The 23,976-nt window shown below is 41.6% G+C and overlaps 1 protein-coding gene across 1 annotated transcript in view; it reads right to left on the bottom strand.

Annotated features, from left to right (window-relative positions):
* Positions 1 to 23,976, bottom strand: part of RBKS (ribokinase) — a 73,724-nt gene that overhangs the window by 14,145 nt on the left and 35,603 nt on the right. Inside the window, exons 6-7 of the mRNA XM_065891321.1 lie at positions 23,641 to 23,732; positions 18,312 to 18,500 (exon numbers count right to left, since the gene is read on the bottom strand). Coding sequence (XP_065747393.1) covers positions 18,312 to 18,500; positions 23,641 to 23,732 — 281 coding nt within the window. The remainder of the gene's footprint in view (positions 1 to 18,311; positions 18,501 to 23,640; positions 23,733 to 23,976) is intronic.

Below are 23,976 nucleotides of genomic sequence, written 5' to 3'. Positions count from 1 at the left end.
TATGCGGCAAACATGATGGGTGTAGAAGATGAGGGGAAAATTTTGACTCTTCCTACCCTGACTTTTCTGTTGAGATTAGAATGGAAAAAGTGAAGAGATCTAATTTTGGATGCCAAAGATAAACATGCAACATTTTATGGGGAAAAAAATTCTAGCAGAAAAGAAAAATGAACTACATTAGGTACTTAAGCTGGGAGTCAATCCTTCATGTCACAGTAGGGAAAAAAGAGGTGGAGAACTGCCTAAATATTGGTTCTAATTTTATTTTCAATTTTACATTACATTAAACTCTCCGTGTACTCCTTTAATTTATAGCAACTGCTGACACAAATTGGTGTGCCTTCTCTTCTTTGACATCAGTATTTGTCTTGAATTATGCATTTCCATCTGGAATGAGGTTTATGGGGCCAAAGCCTTCTTTCATTTAGATGGATGAAAACAGAGAGGGATCAATGGGGAGTTGAGTGCAAAGTCAAAGTAAGGTTGGGAGATACATGTTCAAGGCAGCATATTACTGCCCCAAAAGATTGTAAGGGGTATTAAAAAATGACTCTGGTCTTCCAATTTTCAACATATTGATTAAAATTCAACTCCTAAAGAATAAGAAAAACTCTACCAACCTTCATCCCAGAACTGCTAGATTTTTTATTTATCGGTACCCTACTAGTATTTAATAACAATTTGCAAGAGTACAGTGATCATAATAACTGCATCACCTTGATTTGATCTAAAATTGAATCAAAGGCAAAAGAAGTTGCCAGGCTGATGGCACGTTTCACCTATCCCAGCCTCGCCACCTGAATGTACATGGTTGAGGTGTTCTACCTCAGAGCTTAGCACCATGAACTGGTCTGGCTCCATTATTGGTGACAAATTCCTGGTCTAAGTCAGCCAGTGGTCCATGCTGACAGGTCATTTGCTGGCTCCATCTGGGGCCCAACTCAGTGTCTCAGAGTCCATTCTCAGCTTCTGGTTTTTGATGGGTTCTGGGTTGGTCAATCACACCAGTATTGAAATGGACATTCTTATGAAGCTGTTTTGAGCTAGTTTTATCCTATGAGCAATCCTCAGCCATTTCTGAAAACCCTCCATTTTTAATCTTTACCCATCACCCACTCCATCCCAAGAGTGGGAATTGGGAGTATACTGTGAAAGTCTTTGCTCTATACATCGCTTGATAGTTTAGAAAAGAGAATTTTATGTTTTAGTGATAATTTCATGTGAAAAATGTTCCTGAGTCAATATGGCCTCATGAAAGCAGCAGATAATGTTCTCTGGCTGAAAATGGCGATGCCCAGTAGCTATGTCATGATGTCACTTCCTCTCCAGCAGAGCCCAGCCTGAAGAACCTGTGAGAGTCTATTGTCGGTCCTGCTCTAGCAACCTGGGAGTGGGTGGGCCAGGAGCCCAGGAGCCCAGCGGGCTGCCTTGGTGCCTCTTCAGGGGCAGGGCCGGCATGCGCTCAGCAGGCTAGCCACACAGAATGGCCTGTGGAGACTTAAGACTGGTTAAAAACCCCATTCTGCCCAAAATGTCTGTGGTGTATTAATTTATTCTATAATTTAAAGAATTCCATTATTAATGAAAGAGAAGTAGAATCCTGAGTATGAGCTAAAACTGGAATAAAAAAGGCCCATTCTTCAGGCGCTATTAATGGAAGCTTTGTATATAAATAACTTTATATATTGGTGAATAAATGGCACTTAAAACTAAAATGTCTGTTAGTGATTCACTGGGTTCTAAAGACTGCCCTTGCCTTCTGTGGTCAGCGATCTTTTTTCTTTGTGACTCCACTATTCTAGACAGAAAACAGTTAATCCAATGATTTAGTATCTCACGAAAGATTCCACTAAAACATTTTCTGCCAAATGTTCATCTTCTAACAGCTGCTTTTTTATTTCAGTGAGAGGTACTTGAAATAAGATCATTGTTCTCTGTGAAAACTGCATGCTAAATAATACAGAGCTACCAGATTATTAAACAGCAAAGGCATCTGGTAATATTAGCACCAACCACAGGTCCCACTTCTGCTGATTGATGCACAACATTTTGAGTAATCAGTCATTGCACAATATTATATTTATATCCTTTTTGCTTGAGCTGTTAGGCCACAAACTCAGCAGGCAGTTGCTGTTATAAAAGGGCTCTCTAGGTTATTTATAATGTTTCTGCTTCCTTACAGTTGCTGCTTCACTCTTGGGTCTTGGGCCAGGTCTACACTGTGAAGACGAAGGAAGGAACTGAGCAATTGTTCTGCTAATCTAACTGCTGAAAGCTGGTGGGGATGATTCACAGCACACTATGTGTGCCTTGGCTGGAATACCTGGTATTTTTGTCTACACAACCCAAATTCATCACATACTGGCTGATTTGTCATTTCATCAGGGGGAGAGTGTGTAGTTTCGTGAAGGCTGTGTCTCTATCAGGAGTAAGCTAGTGTCTAGGGCACAGGTGGTAGGGCGAGATATCTGAGCTAGCGCTATGTTGCAAAAGAGTTTCCTTCAAATGTTATTTACTTTACATGAAGGATAAGTTTCTGCTCCAGATGTTTCTCTGTTGCATAGATCAGTGCTTCCCCCAAATGGTGGCAGGCAGCCCGGCATGCCCAATAGAAGGGCACATAAGAATCATGAGGGTATTTCATTTCATTTTCTTTTTTGTAAATTACACAGGCATCTTCCTGTTCCACCTGCAGAGAATAACTGATGATGTGAACTGTTTCTAATGGGAGTAGGTCTTAGCTCTTAGGTGAGTCAGGGCTCAAAAAGATGCTGAAAACCATGGAGACTGATAGAATGAGCTATTTGTTTTGACTATGAAATAAGCATCTAACTTAGGCTCCCCCGCCAATTTTTTAAAAAAGGAAATGGACTGCCATTATGTCCTCTGAATTCTTTTATTTTGGTGGGGGTGGGGTGGGGTGTCTTCTGAATTCTTAAGAATTCTTAAAGCCACTTCTCCACATCCCTGTTGCCACGTTCCCAGTCCAGGCTGCCATAATCTCTCAGATCAATGTAACATCTTTTTTTTTTTAACATCTTTATTGGAGTATAATTGCTTTACAATGGTGTGTTAGTTTCTGCTGTATAACAAAGTGAATCAGTTATACATATACATATGTCCCCATATCCCCTCCCTCTTGCGTCTCCCTATCCCACCCCTCTAGGTGGTCACAGAACACAGAGCTGATCTCCCTGTGCTATGTGGCTGCTTCCCACTAGCTATCTGTTTCATTGTAACAGTCTCTGGATGGTTCTTCCTGCCTCCAGTATTATGATCTCCAATTTATTCTTCACACAGCAGCCATGTTAATCTTTTATAAAGTATAGATCTGATCAAGTCTGTCCCTTGCTTAACCTCTTATCAGTGGCTCCCCACTGCCCGCAGGAGAAAGTGCAAATTCCCAGGAGTGGCAAACGAAGCCCTTCACGACCCATCCCTGTTCCAGCTGTACCTCATCCTTTCCCACTCTTCCTGTACTCTAAGCTCTTTCCAATCAGAACTAATTGAAAAGGCACAAACATGACCTGCTGTCTTGCCTCTGGCCTTTTCATGAGCTCCTGCCTCTGCCTGGGTTACTCTTCACTAAGGGGAAGACAGCCTTCAGCTCATCTCCTTCCCTGGCCCTCGAAGCAGGTCCACTGGGCTCCTCAGGCCAGGTGGACCCCTCAGCTGCACTCCCATGGCACCTCGGGAGCATCCCTATCATGGCACTTCTCATTCTGTGTGGGCTACATGCCCTTCTAGATGGAAGCTCTTTGGGGCCAGGGTCTGTCTTATCACACCAGCATGTCCCTACCACGCAGAAAATTCAGGTCAAGTGTGAAGAAATGAGTGCACAGTGGGGTGCCCCTCACCCCTTTTGCCATAATTTTCCACAGGAGTCTTTTCCATTTCTTAAAGAACTGTTTTCAGTTCTAGAGGGCACTTTTGCTTCATCAGCCCTGGAACTACAAGAATAAAGTGCCAGGCAGCCCCAGGATCCTGACTATGAAGAAATCCTATTTAGGCTTCTCTCTCTAGTAGTTTTTTTTAAAAAAAAATACATTTATACATTTATTTATTTTTGGCTGCATTGGGTCTTCATTGCTGTGCGCGGGCTTTCTCTGGTTGCAGCGAGTGGGAGCTACTCTTTGTTGCAGTGCACAGGCTTCTCATTGTGGTGGCTTCTCTTGTTGCAGAGCACAGGCTCTTAGGTGCACGGGTGTCAGTAGTTGTGGCATGCGGGCTCAGTAGTTGCGGCATCAGTAGTTGTGGCTCACGGGCTCAGTAGTTGTGGCTCGTGGGCTCTAGAGCACAGGCTCAGTAGTTGTGGTGCATGGGCTTAGTTGCTCCACAGCACGTGGGATCTTCCCAGACCAGGGCTCGAACCCTTGTCCGCACTGGCAGGTGGATTCTTAACCATTGTGCCACCAGGGAAGCCCCTCTAGTAATTTTAAAAGATATAAGATATGGAAAACAGAAGGTCTAAGATATACCTTATAGGGGTTCCAGAAGGAGAGGATTGAGAAAATAGAGGAGAGGTAGTAATAAAAGAGAGAATCGTTAAGGATTTTTCAGAATTGATGAAAAACACAAATACTGAGATTCAAGAGGAACAAAGAATCATGAGCAGTATAAAGAATAAATTCAGATCTGAATTCACTGCAGTAAAACTTCAGAATGGCAAAGATCAAGAGAAATTCTTACAAAATATTACTATTCTTCTGTCCAAATGTGTTTCTAATTACATTCCCACATGCTAAACCTAAAAGTTGAAGTCTCAGTAAAGAGGATTTTCCTAACTGGGAACAGGACAGTCATAGGGAAGTCATCTAGCAAATGTAACCATGATCTTTCTTTTCCCAGTTTTGGTTTGTTTTGACCAAGGATGGAAAAGGATATAAAACTTCCTGGTTTTGTTTTTTTTTGTTTTTTTTTTTTTTTTTGCCGTACGTGGGCCTCTCACTGCTGTGGCCTCTCCTGTTACGGAGCACAGGCTCCGGATGCGCAGGCTCAGCGGCCATGGCTCACGGGCCCAGCCGCTCTGCGGCATGTGGGATCCTCCCGGACCGGGGCACGAACCCGTGTCCCCTGCATCGGCAGGCGGACTCTCAACCACTGTGCCACCAGGGAAGCCCCAAACTTCCTGTTTTTAGAGAATCTTTTAGGAAGATGTACTTCACCTAACTTCTGGTCCCAAATCACATAGCTTTTTCAGGGGTTGTCCCATTGTATGGCACCCTCCTGTAGATTTTAAAGGAATGGAAGTAGGAGGAGGAAAGTGAGAGTGACTAGTTAGCCCTTTAAACTCTGTCCCCCTGTTGTACATTTACTCACCCACATATGCACACACGAACACATGGCATTCATGCCAGTCATAGATCATTCACATGGAGCACACATTATCCACATTGAAAATACACAAAGTACACACACCGCTAACCTAACACACACATACTCATACTTTCACGCAAAGGGCAGGCAGATGTTCAGCAAGCTATGATCCACACAGTTGTTTTCTCACTTCCTTGTCCACCTCTATCAGCAGCAATGGGCACTGAGGGCAGCGGGCAAGGCTCTAACTCACGGGGCTCTACTCTTTGGCTCCAAACGTTTTTTCACCTCCATATAATTCTAGGCCTACCCAAGAATCATCTTCATGCAATGGAAATCACTTAGGAGACCTACAGTACAGTCCTGGCAGCTCTGCTCCTGAGGACACTATTGCAGCATCCTAGGAAGATGGGCAAGGAGTAGACTACCAGCTCACTGACATGTCATCACACTGATGTCCAGGACACTGAAGGAGTGGGAAGAAGAGGAGCTTAGGCGTAGGAAGCTCAGAAGTCTTAACTGTAGATGGGTAAGCAATCTCCCACAACCTCATACCATCCCTTCTTACTGGGAGAGGGACTGTTTCCTGTGCCTTCTAGGCCCACAGAACACTCAATCTAGAATTTGCTCTCCTGACATTTGCTAAGGGTTTTTTTTGGCTGCGTTGGGTCTTTGTTGCTGCGCGTGGACTTCCTCTAGTTGCAGCAAGCGGGGGCTACTCTTAATTGCAGTGTGTGGGCTTCTCATTGCAGTGCCTTCTCTTGCCATGGAGCACGGGCTCTAGGCACGCAGGTTCAGTAGTTGTGGCTCGTGGGCTCTAGAGTGCAGGCTCAGTAGTTGTGGCACACGGACATAGCTGCTCCACAGCATGTGGGAATCTTCCCGGACCAGGGCTTGAACCCGAGTCCCCTGCATTGGCAGGCGGATTCTTAACTACTGCGCCACCAGGGAAGTCCCTTGCTAAGGTTTTAACAGTTGTTTTTTCCTCTCCATCCTCCCTCCACCCCCATGCCCCCCTTCTCCCCTACCATTGCTCTTCTTTTGGTCTCTGGCCATTATGAGTTCTGAAGCAGGGCCAGGTCCCCTTGGGAGCCCCTAATATGCCCGGCACTAGGCAGATATATATGCAAGTCCAGTTCTGGCCATGGGACGGTACTTTAGGAAAATGGAAAAAAAACAGTCTTGTATCTGGCCCTGCTTCAGTTCCTCAAAGTGAAGATGACATTTCTGGTAAGCAGTTACAATTAGATTTTTAGAGCCCTGGGTTTTCAAATAATCACATGTAGGATTAAGAAAGATAATTTAAAATGTTTAATTCTGCCTGATTAGCTGGTAATTGAGGTGATCTGCTGATGTGGAAGTAATGTAATAGAGTTAGTATGCCCCCCGGCACGACAGATGTCTTGTGCCTTGTCGATCAGTCTCTTTAGAAATTACCTTGTCCTCTGTCCTTTTTTTTTTTGATAGTCAGTGAACTTCTTTTTGTCATCGTCATCCTTTCTGGCAGCCAGAGTCAGCAGACCTTGCACAGACATCATGCCTATTTATTGGTATCATTCCTAAGTTTTAGATGGCTATTTCAGGGCTTCCTTGGTGGTGCAGTGGTTAAGAATCCGCCTGCCAATGCAGGGGACACGGGTTCGAGCCCTGGTCCGGGAAGATCCCACATGTTGCGGAGCAACTAAGCCCATGCGCCACAACTACTGAGCCTGTGCTCTAGAGCCCACGAGCCACAACTACTGATCCCGCGTGCCACAACTACTGAAGCCTGTGCACCTAGAGCCTGTGCTCGGCAACACAAGAGAAGCCACTGCAATGAGAAGCCCATGCACCGCAGTAAAGAGTACCCCTGCTCGCCACAACTAGAGAAAGCCCGTGTGCAGCAACGAAGACCCAATGCAGCCAAAAAAAAAAAAAAAAAAAAAAGATGGCTATTTCAGAGCCTCATTTGGATATGGATTTTCTTTATTCTATGATGCCAGTTTCAGAGGTGTCATTTACCCTCTGTAAGTTTTCTTTTCTTTTTTTTTTTTTTTCTGGCCTCGCCTTTCTATGACTCCAGGGAAGACAATCCTAGGATATGTTTTAAAATGGGAAACTGGGTAAAAGTGCCTATGTGACCCTTTGTAATCCAAAACTTCCTCCCCCAATCCTGCTCTGTCCCTAGGCAGTCACTGGCTTGCTTCTGTTCATTATAGATAAATTTGTGTTTCCTAGACTTTTATATAAATGGAATCATGATATACGTACTCTTTATTGTCTGGCTCCTTCTGCTCGGTGTAATTATTTTGAATTCATCTATTTTATTGCTGTATAAATAGTTAATTCCTTTTTATTGTTGAGTAGTGTTCCACTGTACGGACATAGCACAATTGTTTTATCCATTCACTTGGATGGACATTTAGGTTATTTTTTGTTTTACAAATTAACTATTTGTAAATATTACAAATAAAAATACTGTGAACAACTGTAAAAAAAAATGGGAAACTGGGTAATTATTTTGTTTGCAAATCATTAAAAAAGAGCATTTGTATCTGAGATTGGTTGTTTCCCTTGGCACATTCAGTGTGGCACTGAAGGACTATAAGGAATCCTGTAGATCTTCTAGTGCCCTGAGAACACTGGAGCTCAGTGAGGCTAAGTGACTGTAACACACATACTAGTTATTTTCCTGGAAGGAACTGGAACTCTTCGTTATTTCAGGTGGACCTGTTATTATATGCCAAGCACTGTAGTAAGCATTGGGGTTGCCCAAAAGTAACTCTCTGAGCTGGACCTTGAGGATGGGTAGGAGTTTGCTAGGCAGCGAAAGAGTAGTGTTTTTTCTTTCCTTAAACTGGAGAACTAGTTTGGGAAGATTAAAAAAAGAAGAATTACATTTTCCTTAGCCTCTCTAGTTAGCGGTTCAGACCCTTACTTAAAGAAGTTTAATGAAAAGATATTTTTGTTACAGACTCTAGGAGTGGTGCACCTCTCCTCCTTGATCATTCAAAGACAAGAATGAATGAAGTGGTCTGTGCCTGAACCTTTGCTATCTGGCCTGGCACCATCCCGCCACATTGCCACCCGTGCAGTCCTGCTCCTTGCCCTGTACAGGAAGGTGCTGGAGTTGAATGGCAGTGGGACCTGGGTTTCTCTCCAGTAATGTACAGAGCCAAGGTCATATCCACCCTGTGTGATGGTGAGTAGTGCAAGCTCCTGGTACGTGCTACCTGGTTATGCCACCGCCCCCCCTCCCCACAGATACCCAGGTAAAGTGAACATTTAGGCACATGGGGAGCTACTAATGAGCGCTAAGACGTACTGAGTGCTGACATGAGCCAGGCACTGTTCTTAGACTATATATGAGTTACTGCATTTAAGTGAGGCTGCACTGCACTGCACAAAGCAAGAGTGGAAGCTTCTGAAAATCTAGAGAAATGGAGCAACTTACAGAAGCCTACAGCATGCCAAGTGGCAAGGAGTCAGTGCTGGAATGCCAAATAGAAGAGACTGGACGCTAGGCAGACTGCCACCAAATCAAGAGGGTGTGGTAAGGAGGACACGGATGTCAGGGTCAGGCAGACAGGCAGACAGACCTAGAACCAATTCCTGGCTCTGCCGATTTACCAGCTGGATGACTCTGGGCAGGTTGTTTACCTTTGGGGGTATAACTTCCTCCTCTCTAAAGTGGGCATCAGCCTGTCTTGCAGGGTTGTTCTGAGTGTGTGAGAAAATGCATAAAGAGGCCAGCACAATGCCTGGCCTAGAGTAGTGCCCTGATTTTCATTATTAGCCAAAGGATCCTTATGTCCCCAAGAATCTGTAAGAATCAAGGAATTTCAGAGGTTGAAGACGACTCAGAGATCACCCACTCCAGACACATCATCTTTGGATGCACAACCTGAGCCCCAAACATAATGAGTCATTTGCCCCAAACTGTCTGCTAGTTATTAGATAAATCAGGATTAGAACCCAGGACAGCACCTGCCCTTAGCCACCAGGACCAATGATTACAGTTGAACCATACGAAAAACTCTTGAGATATTTCACTAAAAAGGTGATTTAGGCTGATCCTGTTAGTTTGCCTCAGCTTATTTTCTCACAGAACAGCTGATTTTTCAGCATTCACTTTAGGTCACTTCTGAAGCATGCTGATTTGCTTTCTGGCATGTGTTAGGCTACTTGGGCCACCATAACAAAATACCACAGACTAAGTGGCTTAAACAACAGAAATGTATTCCTCACAGTTCTGGAGGCTAGAAGTCCAAGATAGAGGTGCTGGCAAGACAAGTTTCATTCTGAGGCCTCTTCTCCTGGCTTGCAGGAGGCCACCACCTTGCTATGTGCTCCCATGAACTTTTTGAATGCACATACAGAGAGACTGAACTCTCTGCTGTCTCTTCTTATAAGGACGCTAATCCTGTTGGGATCAGGGCTTCACCCTTATAACCTCATTTAATCTTAATTACCTCCTTATAGGTCCTATCTCCAAATACAGTAGCTTTGGGGGTTAGGGCTTCAACATATAACTTTTAGGGGGAGCACAATTCAGTCCAAGGGCTTGTGTTACATATGTTCCTCCATCCCTCATGAGCCCTTCCATTCAGGTCTGTTTCAAATGAGAGGTATATGTGTGATGAAGTACATGAACTATTAAGTACCTCAACATGAGGCATCTCCTACAGCCTGGCCCCTTTTATAGCTCCTCCAGGTCATTCATTAGCCAAATACCAAGAAATGTGGCAAAGCCATAGTCTAGATCATTCATTCTGTTATCACTTGAGAGAATGAGGGTTTAAGAGTTAAACCGAGATATATCAACAGACTCATTCAGAAAGAAAACTTGAACGTGAGTGAAGTTTCTCTGAAGACCTGCCGTGCATTTGAGTGATGAACAGAAACAGTGCAGCTTTGACATTTATTCTGATATTTCCAAAGGAAACTGTATAAAATAACATGTTTTTGAGGGAAATTTTTTCTTTAGAAAGATTAAGAAAAAAACTGTCAAAAGTGTGTGGTGAAATATCCAGATTTACGGAGGCTGAAGTGCTGTGGATCTGAAAGGCATGTGGATCTATTTCTTTGGCATCAGGACTCTCCATTCAGAGGTCATCCTAAGTCAAAGGGCTACTCAGCCTCCACATATAGAGATTTGGGAAGGCTTGAGAGGTTCTATATGAGATCAAGAGTGAACAGTGGCTAATTTGGCTCCTTTGTGAAAATAATGCCCAGTTTGCCCTTTGAGAAAGGATATCACCTATCTTACTTGCTAGATGTGGCTCCAAATAGTTTTTTGCTATGTCCCCAAATCATCTTTACTCCAAATTTCAAAGTAATACGTGAAAAATACAGGTTTATGGAAAAATGCAAACAATTCAGAAGAATATGGAGCAGAATGCAGAGGTCCTCCTTTTCAACACTTTCCTATCCCCCATCCTGTTCCCCTTCCCATGAGTAATGGGAAAGTTTGGTGGTTTTGTTTGTTTGTTTTGGATTTTAAATTATACTTTTACTTACAGATAGCTAGACTTATTTTATTTTATTTTTTAAGAGTTATTTTTAAATCAATGACACCATACTATTATCATTTGACCTTCTCCTACTGATGATTATGTAGACCTGTCTAATCGATTTTTTGGTTATTACAAACAAAGCTGAAATAAACATACTTGTACAAATATTTATGTATGTGAACACTTCTGTAGGACAGATTCTTAGAGATATACTGGGTCAAAGGGAAAACATATTTTAAAAATTGGTATTGTCAAATTACCTTCCAAAAACATTCTATGAATTTATACTCCCACCAGAACTATATGAGAGCATGTGTTTTTCCAATTTGTTTGGACTTTGACATTATCAATCTTTATTTTTTGTTGACCTGATGGGCAATGAAGGGAATCTTACTGTTATTTTGATTTGTATATTCCTGATTTCTTGTAGGGTTGAACAGTGTCTCATTTCTTTATCTTTCGTATTTCTTCTTCAGTGAATTGCCTACTTACTTTATTCTAAAGAAATGTTTCATTTATTTTTGGGGATGTAGAGCCTTCCCATAATGACACACATTAATCCTCTGCTGTTGCAAATATTCAAGTTTGCTGTTAACAGATATTCCAAAGTACAGCTATTCAAAATTATGCATAGAAAAGTCTAGGCGGATTTACACTAAAATGTTGACAGTGGTTACATCTAAGTGATAGGATCATGAATATCTGACTTTTTTTTTTTTTTTTTTGTGGTACGTGGGCCTCTCACTGTTGTGGCCTCTCCCGTGGCGGAGCACAGGCTCCAGATGTGCAGGCTCAGCGGCCATGGCTCACGGGCCCAGCTGCTCCGCGGCATGGGGGATCTTCCCGGACCGAGGCACGAACCTGCATCCCCTGCATCAGCAGGCGGACTCTCAACCACTGCGCCACCAGGGAGGCCCCGGACTTTTTTATACCTTTCTGTGTTGTCTGCTCTTTTCTCCTCTTGAACACTAACCATGTATTAATTTCATGAGTAGAAAGTAAAAAAAATAATAGAGTGACTGGTGGGGTAAAGGTGATGAAGGCTCTCAAAGCAATTCTAAAAGAGCATTTCGCAAGGTACTTTGAGTATTGGCAGTATCAGTATATACTTAATTCTCCTAAGTCAAAATTTGAAGGAAACAACAGTCACTTCTTGGATAATAAATTGATATGGAGATACAGTTAGTCTTATTATTTTATAGTTACCTCTTTAGCACCGAAGATTCTATCATTGTTTACCCACTGTATTTTATGGCCCAACCCTTTCTGAAGTATTGGCAATCAACAGTGAGGGACACTCAAACATTTTGGCTATAACAGAAGCTTCTGGACAGAAATGTGCAAAATCTCTATTCAAGGACAAAATGGCTACTGAGCTACAAAGTCCCCTCAGCAACTCCACCAATTATTAACAAATGCAAGGAATGTACATGTTGATCAGAAAGAAGGAGGTGGGAGAAAGAAAGAATGGTTTGCTGGGGAACCACAGTTTAAGGAGCATCACAAAGACTACCTCTGGCAGTGCCATGGGAGACCTGGTGAGTACTCAGTCCTCTCAGCAAGACTGTGGCTCAGCAGGAAACAGTGTCTGAGTTTGCCGGAGTTGAGAAACATCTCTTGAGAGCACCTAAATTCAATCGTTCTACTTACATCTGACAAAATTAGTTTGGCTTTCCAGTGGCCAGGCGGCTGGGGATGGGAAGAGGGTGTAGGCTGGGGGGAAGGTCACACCAAGATGGAAATAATGGCCCTTCAGTTGTTGGATGACTGAACTGTCATTCTGGATGGTACCTCAGAAGTGGATTAATGGGGGGAGCCTATGCTTGTGAGCAGCCTGGATGGCAGAAGGCCAGACCCCAGGATGGGGGGAATACACCAAGGAGGAGTTACCTTGGAAAACTGTGGGTAATCCACCAGCCCCAGCAATCACCCTGCCCTCATGAGTGCTTCCACGCCAACTGTGACTGAAATGATTCCACTTCCTACTGGTGCAGTCTCTAGTTTGGAGCTGCTTCTCCAGCCCCAGGTTGTCCCTTGGGGGCATCCATGCAGCTGGGCTGACGCTGCCTCATGCCTCACCAATAACCGTGAGTACTACAGGACTCAAATGCAATGGATAGAAAGAAAGAGGAATAAAAAGTAGGGAAGATGAGTCCCCCCTGCCCCTTGCCTTTGATTACTGTGGCTTTACATATCCTGAATTATGATGATTTATTACAAAGTGAGTGATTCTTGAGAAGACAGATTTAGCTTAGGGGCTGAATTCTTGAAATTAAGAGTGTCAATGTAGACTTTAGGACTTAACCATTTACATGAGGAAATTTATAAATCAGGAATTTTACAGAGCTTATAGGCCAAGGATAATTAAGGTTACAGTATATCACACTATTACAGTAATCCTAAAGTGTCACCATGCTTATATGTGTGTAACTCTGACTATGGAGTGAATATTCAGTGCAGTCATGGACACAAGAAGGCAAAGCCCCTGACCTTCAGGTTGCAAGGACTTGAGTGAGGACATGAGCGCCAGAGATGGGAGAAGAGACACATCTGTCATGTCTTCCAAACTGAGCCGAGGACATCTGCAGCTACTGCCACCATCTCACTTTAGTACAAGGGGAAAAACAGATGTAAAAATAGAGGCGATATATCCAACTATTAACACTGAGGCAAAACTGGATATAGCAGTCTGCAGAGGCACAGCGTAGAGCAGGCGATGGCTCCCGCTAGGGCAGGCTGTCTCCAGTGGACAACGTGCCAACTAACTACAGAGGTTTCCACCGTCCATGCCAGTCTGATCGGCAAATAAAAACTGGCTATATTCAGGTTGCACAGCAGGATTGTTTTGTGAAGGTGTAACATCATAAGGCATGAGGAGGAGAAAAGAGAGAAGGTTACAAACTGCCTGAGAGCAAGTGACACCCTCCTGACAGGAAAGGGAAGGAGCCCATCTGTTCAGAAGAAAATGCCTCCCTGGGAGTTCCTCACTCACCAGGTGAATTAGCTCCTCTTTACCAGACTTATGAAGAAGCTGAACAGTTGTGTGCAGGACAGGCAAGAATTTTAATAATGAGTGCTGGATGAGAGGAGAAAGACAGCATGAAAAAGCTGAGGGAGACTCTACACCCAGAAAATAACTACCCTTGTTTCCTCTGTCACCTCGGTTCCACTGGGGGGATGTTAAGCGCCCAGTCAGTAGATTCAGTACAGCAATTAAGTAGAAGATTCTTTATTGAGAGAGTATCCACTCATTAGTGAAGTGCCTTTTTGTTGTTTTTGTTTGTCCTTTGTCTTCTCAATTGAGATATCATACACATACCCTAAAATTCACCCTTAAAAAAGTACACAATTCAGTGGTTCTGAGTATACTTACAAGGTTGTACAACCATCACCACTATCTAATTCTAGGACATTTTCATCACCCCGAAGAGGAATCCTGTGTACATTAGCAGTCACTGCTCATTCTACCCTCTCTCCGGCCTCTGCTGTCAATTTACTTTCTGTTTCCATAGATTTACCTACTCTGGATATTTCATATAAATGGAAGCCTACAGTATGTGGCCTTTTATGTCCGACTTCTTTCACCTAGTATAATGTTTTGGATGTTCATCCATGCTGTATCATGTATCAGTATTCCTTTTTATGGCTGAATAATGTTCTATCATATGTATATACCACAATTTGTTTCTCCATTTATCTGTTGATGAAAATTTGGTTTGTTTTCAATTTGGGGCTATTATGAATAATGCTGTGTGAACATTTGTGTATAAGGTTTTGTGTAACGTATGTTTTTTTAATTTCTCTTGGCTACATACCTGGAAGTAGAAGTGCTGAGTCTGTTGTAACTCTAAATTTAACTTTTTGAAGCACTTCCAGAGCATTTTCCAAAGTGGCTGTACCATCTTACATTCCTATCAGCAGTGTTTGAGGGTTCTGATTTCTCCACATCCTAGTCAACAGTATCTGTTTTTGATTATAGCCATTCTAGTGGGTGTGAAATGGTATCTCATTGTGTTTTGCCTTAAAAAAAAAAAATCCAAGCCATCTGTATTCATAGTTTAAAAAGACAAAGCTTAAAGTGTAAATGCCCCATCCCTCTCCACTCCTATTTCTATGAGGCAAATACTTTAAATTCTTTTACTGGTTTCTTCTGATTTTATCTTCTATTTCTGGTAGTATGCTTATACTGTTGTCTTTAAAAAAAATCTGTTTTAGGTATTATCTCTTGAATTCCAACAATGGAAGATGAGCATTTAATTCTCTTATCTTCCCCTATGTGCACACAAATACACACTCACTTTATCTTTCCATTTTCACAGTATGATTATAATCTCTATTTTTGGTTAAATCAATAATTGGCACTTACATTGTTATGACTATGCATTCATAGCCATGTGGTGTACAAAATTTATATTTACTTAACCATACCTTTTCCCCTTAGATTCCAGATGACCTAGAGGAAAAAATTTGCTTTTTTAAAATTTCCTCAGTTTTCTACATATTAATTACTACTTCATCCTCAAATTCTACAAGAGCTAAAAATCTTTGTGCATATTCAAACACACTGGATATCTGGATATTCCACTATTTCTTTCTTTTTCCTTTTTTCTTTTTTGTTTCTGGGAGACATTCCTTCCAGAGCCCACCATGCTCCTGCTCTAATCTGAACTTCCTGCATAGCTATTGTCCTGGAACTTTCCTTCATCGTCACTGACTTCTCTCAAGTTGCATCACCTGTTTCCTGGATCTCATATCTTCCTGTCTTAGTTTTATCCCAGTTTACAATAGCATATCTTCCAGTAGCTTCTTTATTCCTCTATTCCTCCATTACCGTCTTGTTTTTGTTAAATATTTTCTAGTGTACCATTTTAATCATCTTGTTTCTTTTAGGTGTTTTTTGTTTTTTGGTTCTTTTCTTAGTGGTTGCACTGGTGATTCCAATTAACACCTTAATCTAGTTTAGAGTAATACTAACTTAATTTCAATAGCATACAAAGTTGTTTATGGATGCTTTCATGCTACCACGGTAGAGCTGAGTATTTGTAGCAGAGCATGTATGCATATGGCCTGTAAAGCCTAAAACTTTACCATCTGGCCCTTTACAGAAAAAACCTGCTGATCCCGATCCAGTGTCCTGATCTTCCCGATCCCATTTTCTCTCTCCTGCCTCCAAGCATTAAGCAGTCTGTTCTCTCTGAACTCTCACTGTGTTTCACCTTTCCTGAAACCTAGAAATTAACTGCAAGTGCTAAGGAACCAAATGAAAGAGCACAAAACTGTATCAGCAAAGTGTGAAAACCTCCTTGGTGCACATCGCTGTACATAAGATGCTCAAAGTTATAATCTGTCATGATCTGTGAAATCCAATCCTTCAACGTGAAATTATTGAGGATTATTACTACTGATTCAAATTGGAACAGTTCCAAGGCCAGTTTCTCCATCATTTAATCCTATGCCCAAGCAGTGCGTTTCTACATGAGTGTTCCGTGGTGGGCATGGGTGGTTTTACTCTGATCAGTATCCATTTCCCATCCTCTTGTGAGAGTTCTTTGATTTTTATTTGACACTGGGGATGGGGACATGATGTGAGGCACAGTGTGAGTAGGGTGCTGCCAGGGACCACCACCTGGAGGGCACCTGTCTGAGCTCAAAGCCCACCAAAAGGCAAGCAGAGCTGACAGGGAGAGGGTGAGCAAGTGAGTCTTCACGACACGGTTTAGCTTCTGCATTCTGCTGTACCTTCGAACCTTCCACTTATGTGCACCAAATAAATCCCTTGTTCTCTGTAAGCCGTTTGAGTTGTGTTCCTGGTGCTTATGAGCAAAAGGAGTCGTGACTGACACAGACTTTGAAAGCAGAGGCTGAGCCACTTCTGGGCAGTCACAGAGGTCCAGTAGCTTCATGAGGACCCTTCGTTTTATTTTTAGCAAAAGAAGAACAAACTCTTCTGCTTTAGTTCAGGACCTGGAATCGTTTTAATCTAATGCAGGATTGACTTCAGAACTAATAAGGAATCTCTCAAATTCAGGTTACTGTCCTTGACAAAACAGAAAAACGAATGGTTTCAGAAATAAATAAATATGATGAGAATAACATCGCCAAGTATAGTTTATCAAATTCCCGATAAAAGACATTTTAAAAGGCAATCAGGGGCTTCCCTGGAGGTGCAGTGGTTAAGAATCTGCCTGCCAATGCAGGGAACACGTGTTTGAGCCCTGGGCCGGGAAGATCCCACATGCCATGGAGCAACTAAACCTGTGTGCCACAACTACTGAAGCCCATGCGCCTAGAGCGCGTGCTTCACAACAAAAGAAGCCACCGCAGCGAGAAGCCCACGCACTGCAACGAAGAGTAGCCCCTCCGCTCACCTCAACTAGGGTAAGCCTGCATGCAGCAACGGAGACCCAACGCAGCCAAAATAAATAAGTAAGTAACTTAAAAAAAAAAAAAAAGACACACACACACACAAAAGCAATCAGGATGTAATTTCATGTAATAAAGCATTCCTTGCACTTATCTATTTCAATGCATATTCTTAACTAAAACTTCATCAGATGCCCTTAGGCTTCTTTTTTTGATAAATGACCCACATTTTAAAGTCTTTTCTAAGCAAAGAAATAAACATTTTATAAATAATAATATGTCAGTTTCTTATAGGTAAAAACCCTAAAATTTTTATTCTTCCTCAACTCTAATTTCTTGTCCTTGATGTTTACTTACTTTTCTAGTCTAGGCCATAAGCAAATAATTTTTATTTCCCCAGCTTTAGAGGAACCCTGAGCCTTTTTCTAACTTGTTTCCTTTTCATCCCTGCTCTGTAGCCGTGACTTGTCCACTTAACCTGCTTATCCTTAACATAGCACCTCACACAAGTGTCTTAGTTTTGAACCTCCAGCTCTGCTACTTCCTTGCATTAGGATCTAGAGCAAGTTTCTAAATCTGTAAAATGAGGATAATAGTACCTGCCTCATATGGTGGTTGTAAAGATCAAATGAGAGGTATGTGAAAGAGACACAGTAAGCACGTCGTAATGCTATTATTACTACAATATAATAACCAGTGGTCCTTGTGATTTCATTCCACACAAGAGGCTTGTAAGACCCGGCGATGTGTTTATTGTTTAAAATCTAGGCCCCATGAGGGCAGAGACTTTGTCTTGTTCATCACTATATATATGCACCTAATATATAACTGGCATATAATAAGTATTTAATAAATACTTACTTAATGAATGAATGAATATAGGTAATATGGTTATAATTTTACTGATATTCCAATTTTATGGATGAGAAAACAGACTCAGAGAGGTTAAGTGACTTGTATAAAGTCCTACAGTGGGTTAGAAAAGGTTAAGATACAGTTCTCCTGCCTGATTGTCCGCTTCCCCCATATTACCTCTAAGGGCCTCTACTGCGTGATCCAAAAATTCAGGTGCAGTATCTTAGTTACTAAATGATGATTTTCAAGGGACAAAAAGGATTCTGTAATTGAAAAACCTACCGTAGTATCCACAGCCTTGACGTTCTCTGTGGGAATGTGCTTTGGGACAGGTTCTTTCTGTGACAGCATCACACATCCTTCAGCACCTAAGGTGATGATTACAACTTGGCAGCCCCTTTCCATGAGCACCAACGTAGCCTTCCCAGCATCCGAGGGGCTACTGACCTCAAGGCCGGTCAGAATCTCAGCCTGAAATACATACAAAAAGAAAAGAAACTGTGGTGAGAATAAGTAACTGGGTCTGCTTCTAGATTAGATCTGTTTTTCTAGGCGATGTCTCCCTTCTTTTTCATAACAACCAATGCAGTGGGGAACTTTGGTAGATACTGGCTCAGGAAAATAAATAAAATAAAACAATAATAACAATGACAACAAAAAAGCTATAAAAGACATTCTTGGGACAACTGGGGAAATCTGAATGTGGCCTGAATATCAGATGACAGTATAGAATTACTGATAATTTTCCTAGGTGTGATAATGGTATTGTGGTTCCTCTTAGGAGATGCAAGCTGAAGTATTTAGGGGTGAGGGATCATGCCTGCAACTTCCAAATAATTCAACCAAAACAAAAATAAATACACACAGGGGAGAGGGGAAGCCAGTGCAGCAAACTGTTAACAGCTTTTTTGGTGGAGAGGATACGAGTATTCACTGTATGCCCATTCAGCTTTTCCTTATTTGTGATGATTTTCATAGTAAAGAGTTAGGAGGAACAAAGAGAGTTTTACAAAAGAAATAAGGGAAGTGGGGAGGGAGGAAAAGAAGAAAGGAAGGGGCCACTGCCAATGATTTTAGGTATAAATCATACCCATAAATTTCACACCTAAATTCTTTTATGCTTCTCTTGGGCCATAATGCCTTTTGCATATTACTAGTTTGCAGACCACTCATTTCTTTTGTTTGTTTTGCTTGAGCAAATGGAAGCAGAGTGGGAGAGGCTCTGATATACAGCAGAAAAAGCAATGTGCTGATGTTCAGAGACCTCCACTACTCACTAACTCTGGAAACTTCCCCAAGTCACATAAAGTCTGTAAAATGTAGGGCTTGGACAGGATCAGTAGTTTCCTCCTAGAATATAAAAAATCCTCTGGATGAAGTAGGGGTGAGGGGCTGCAGCCCTGCTTCCTCATCCCCCAGGTACCCGCCCAGCATCTCCAGGGAACCTTTATGGTTCTGGGATTGGCAGCTGAAAATTCACTGGACTAGATGAATTATATGATACTTTTTGACTTAGAAAGCTTATAACCAAATTTTGTCTTTTCTCTATTACAGTTTAATCATATACTATCTCTTCCTAAGAATGGGTATATCCCTTCCTGTGCTTGCTCTGAATGTGCCCAGACTAACCCTTCTTGGTGCCTGTAAATCATCCCACAGTGTCTGCTCATTCTTGGTGTCAGTCTTCCCAGGAGCATGTGTTTCGTTAACTTGACCATGTACCCCCCAGCGCCCCCCTTACCATCTTTTCCATAGACCCTTTCTTTCAGTCTGTGTGGGTTATACTGTGAGGCCACTTTCTTTTTTCTTTTTATAAGTTTTGCATTGATCTTCATTACTGGGATATTTCTGTTGAGTTGGATAGTTTATTTTCAGAAATATCGATTTCTTCTGGTTTTTAAAAACGTTTTAAACAGCTATTCTTTAATGAAAAATCCTGAACATGAAAAATAATGCACAAACACTCATGGACCTACCACCCACCTTTAGTACATTTTACTTTATTAAATTTTACTTTATTTGCTTCCAATAGTTTTCTTTAAAGAAATTAAGTGATATTTTCCACATATATTATTTAGTATTGTACTTTTCACCTTAACATTGTAAAATTTGTGCTGATATATGTAGCTTTCTAAAAAAGCTGCACTGTGTTCCACACTGCAGATACATGCCACAGTTTAAACAAAATCTGGTTTCTCTTTCATGGACAATTTGGTTTTTTCCATTTTCCCTTTTTACAAGCATGTAATCCTTTTTCCTCTGGCTATTTAAAAATATTTTTATCTTTATTAAACCCCTTGATTTTATGCAGTTCCACTAAAATGTATGATAGCAGAAGGTTGTATTTATTTATCTTATGTGGTACTTTTAACACACTTCTGATCTTCTGAGAGCTCATGCCTTTTCTCAGTTCTAGAAAACACCTTGCAGTTTTCCCTCTAACATAGCTTCTCTTCAGTTCCCTCCATTCTCTTCTTCCTTCATTCCAATTTGACACATGTTGAAGCCTCTCAAGCTGCTAACTTCCTCTTTAACAGTTGAAACTATTTTTCTTTCCATGCTATTTTCTAGGTGAATTGAGTTTTCTACCTCCAGGTGAATTGATCAAGATTCTCTTTCAGTTCATGTCTGATGTTTATCTTTCTAATGAGTGCTTTAAAAATTTTTCAATGACTTCTTCATTTTCAGGACTTCTAATTGGTTGGTTTTCCTATTCACAGACTGTTGCTATGATTCTGTTTTTCTTTCACAATTTCTTCTCCTTTTTTAAAGAATGAGAATCTTAATCATACTTATTTTAAAAGTCTTTTTGCATTGTTTTATTATTTGAATTTCATCTTGAGCAAATTTCTCATCAGGTTGTTGATTTTGCTGGATCTCTAGCAGCAGTACCTTTCCTCATCTGCAGGCTCACTCTGCTCGCAGTGAGTTGGAGAGTCTGCACATTTCACTCCAATCAGGTTTATCCCTGCCTTTCTAGTGGTTTTACAGCTGCATCCACTGGGTCCCCAAGGGTCTCTAAACCAGAGCCAGGTGTTAGGTCGGCAACAGAGAGTTCCTGTTCTGGTGGGTACTGGCACTAACCGCCAATCCAGTCACTAAGTCATCAGTTGGCTTGGTTTTCTTCCTGATCAGAGGCAGGCTCTCTGTCCTCCTGTCTCTGCAGGTTGGGAGCTTTCTATATGTTATAGCCTCAAGCAGCAGGCATAGCAGCTTCTTCCACTCTTTTTCCTTAGCAGGGAAGCCTTAGCCCAGCATCTCTGGTTTCTAGCCTGGGCACTGCTCCAGTCTCCCATGAGTGGCACACTTTCAGTGCCCATTACCCATGGGAGGCAATGCCAGCTTCTGGGACTGGAGTACAGCACACCCAAGGCTGAATCTCTGTGATTCTGTTCCATTTCTGATCTGTGGAGTTATTTATCTTGTTTTTGAGCTTGTGAGTATATTTTCATTGTCTCTTTTTGTATTTATATATCAGTGGTTTGTGTGTGGCACAGAGGGAATATCTTAAAGCATGAATTTACATTGTTATCATGATTAGAAATCATCTATGAGAATGTTAAGCTTTAAAAATTTTTCTTTTTTCTATTAAGTTTTTTAAAATTAATTTTTATTGCTGTATAGTTGATTCACAATGCTGTGTTAGTTTCTGCTGTACAGCAAAGTGAATCAGCCACACATATACATATATCCACTATGTTTTAGATTCTATTCCCATATAGGTCATCACAGAGTATTGAATAGAGTTCCCTTTGAGATCAATTTCCTTAAAGACCAGAGTTCATTCATTTATTCATTCATTCAATAAGCATTTACTAGGTGCCAACTCTGTGCAGAGTACAATATAACAGATGATAATTTCTAAAGATAACTATCAATATGTATCACATCATACATGCTCTTTTCACACTGTGACAATGACAACCTTCTATTGAGAGGTGGGGTACCAGGGTGGACTTCCCTACGTCAATCAATAGAGTGGGCCAGAAGAGATGCTGTGTGACTTCCAAAGCTAAGTCATAAAAGCCACCATGTCTTCTGCCAGGCTCTTGCGCTCTCTCTCCCTCACCCCTTCTCAGGAGACTGTATCTTGTTGGAACCCAGCTTCCATATGGTGAGGAAGCCCAGGCCACAAGCAGAAGCCATGTGTAAGTGTTCTGGCCAATGGCCAGCATCAACTAGCAAGCATGTGAGTGAAAGAAGGTTCAGATGATTCCAGTCTTTGAGTCTTCCAGATGAGACCCCAGATATCGTAGAGGAGAAACAAGCCATACTGTGTCCTGTCTCAATTCCTGATGCACAGATACCATGACAGACAATAAATAATTCCTGTTGTTGTAAGCTACTAGATTTGGGGGTAATTTATTATACAGCAATAGATAGCCATTGGGATACAATAGTGAATAAGAGATGTCTGTTCTTTCCCAGGAGAAGACAGAGGTATTGAACAAACAGTCCATGCTGTGATGAGTGTTTGAAGAATCATTAGAGATGCTCTGTAAGTATCTAGCAGGGAAATCTAAGCCAGTTTGGCATTGAGGGTAATCTAACTTCTTATTGTGAAATGGTCACTCTCTCCAGCGATTCCTGTTTCCTAGCACAATGCCTGGCCATGGTGGTTGCTCAAAAATATTGCATAACCTATTATGGCTTCTTAAAATTAGCTTCCTTGTTGCAGTCTTCTTTCTTATTTCCTTTATGTTCTGAGAGATGAAGTTAATAAAAAGGCAGGTCAGGAAATCCTAGAAACCTTCGTTCAGCCTTTGCACCAAATGAAAAACTAATAGTTCGTTAATTATAAACTTTCTTTCTCTGTATGTTGCATTGTATAATATGTCTTGCCTCCCAGTGTTGGAGGAGAGTGCTGGTCTAATACTGTTTGTCCTATAAGAGGGAAAATATTGAAATTTTCTTCCTAAAATGCTTTAGAATGGCACGATATGAATATATTGATAGAGATTTTATGCAGATATATACATTATGATCCTCAGGTGGACTGAGACGGTGCTCCCCTAACAGAGTGGCCACCAGGGCTTCCCATGGCATCAATGGAGAACCTCTGTCTGTCCACCAGTGCAATCACAGGGTCTTCACAACAGAATGCAAATGCTCCAGTGTTGTACATTAGTTAGCACTGCTTGATAAAATATAGGACTCTCAGTTAAACTTGACTTTCAGATAAACAACAAATAATTTTATGGTATGTTTAGTATATTATTCCTTATTTACCTGAAATTCAAGTTTAACTGGGCATCCTGTATTTTTGTTTGCTATCTCTGGCAACTCTAATATAACAGTAATTAGTCCATACAATATGGAATGATTAAAAAAGAAAACAGAAACTAATAGTATGAGGGCAGGGTGGGGACTAAAATTAGCTGAGGTTTGATAAATGCCCAATTATGGGTATGACTCAGGGAATCCTTTTTCTTCTAGGACTCCCTAGTTTCCTTTTTTCTACATCCCAGTCATCCAAAAAAAATCTGTTTTCGTTATGCCCAAGAATTCACATGCAATCAAGTTGATGAGGTAAGTCCTGTTTCTTTGCTTTATCCACGTACATGAAAGTCTTTTGGTTTCTCAAGGAATTAGCAAAACCTTCCATCCTTACCTCACTTTCATTGCAGCAGAACACATCTGAGAGAGTGTAGAACTGGGGGTCTAGGTCAGCAATGGCAGGCGCTGGGTTGAACAGTGTTTTTACTACAAAGGAGTGAAAAAGGGTTTCAGTGGTTATCGTTTTTAACATGGTGCATTTATGGACATTGAGTAAGGGAAATCCCCAAGTACAACCATTTTCCCCATTAGATTAAAAATCAGGGCTTCCCTGGTGGCGCAGTGGTTGAGAGTCCACCTGCCGATGCAGGGGACACGGGTTCGTGCCCCGGTCCGGGAAGATCCCACATGCCGCGGAGCGGCTGGGCCCGTGAGCCATGACCGCTGAGCC

Source organism: Phocoena phocoena, chromosome 14 (assembly GCF_963924675.1).
Source record: "Phocoena phocoena chromosome 14, mPhoPho1.1, whole genome shotgun sequence".
NCBI lineage: Eukaryota > Metazoa > Chordata > Mammalia > Artiodactyla > Phocoenidae > Phocoena > Phocoena phocoena.
Note: the sequence above shows the minus strand (reverse complement) of the source record. Positions and strands in the feature narration are given on the sequence as shown.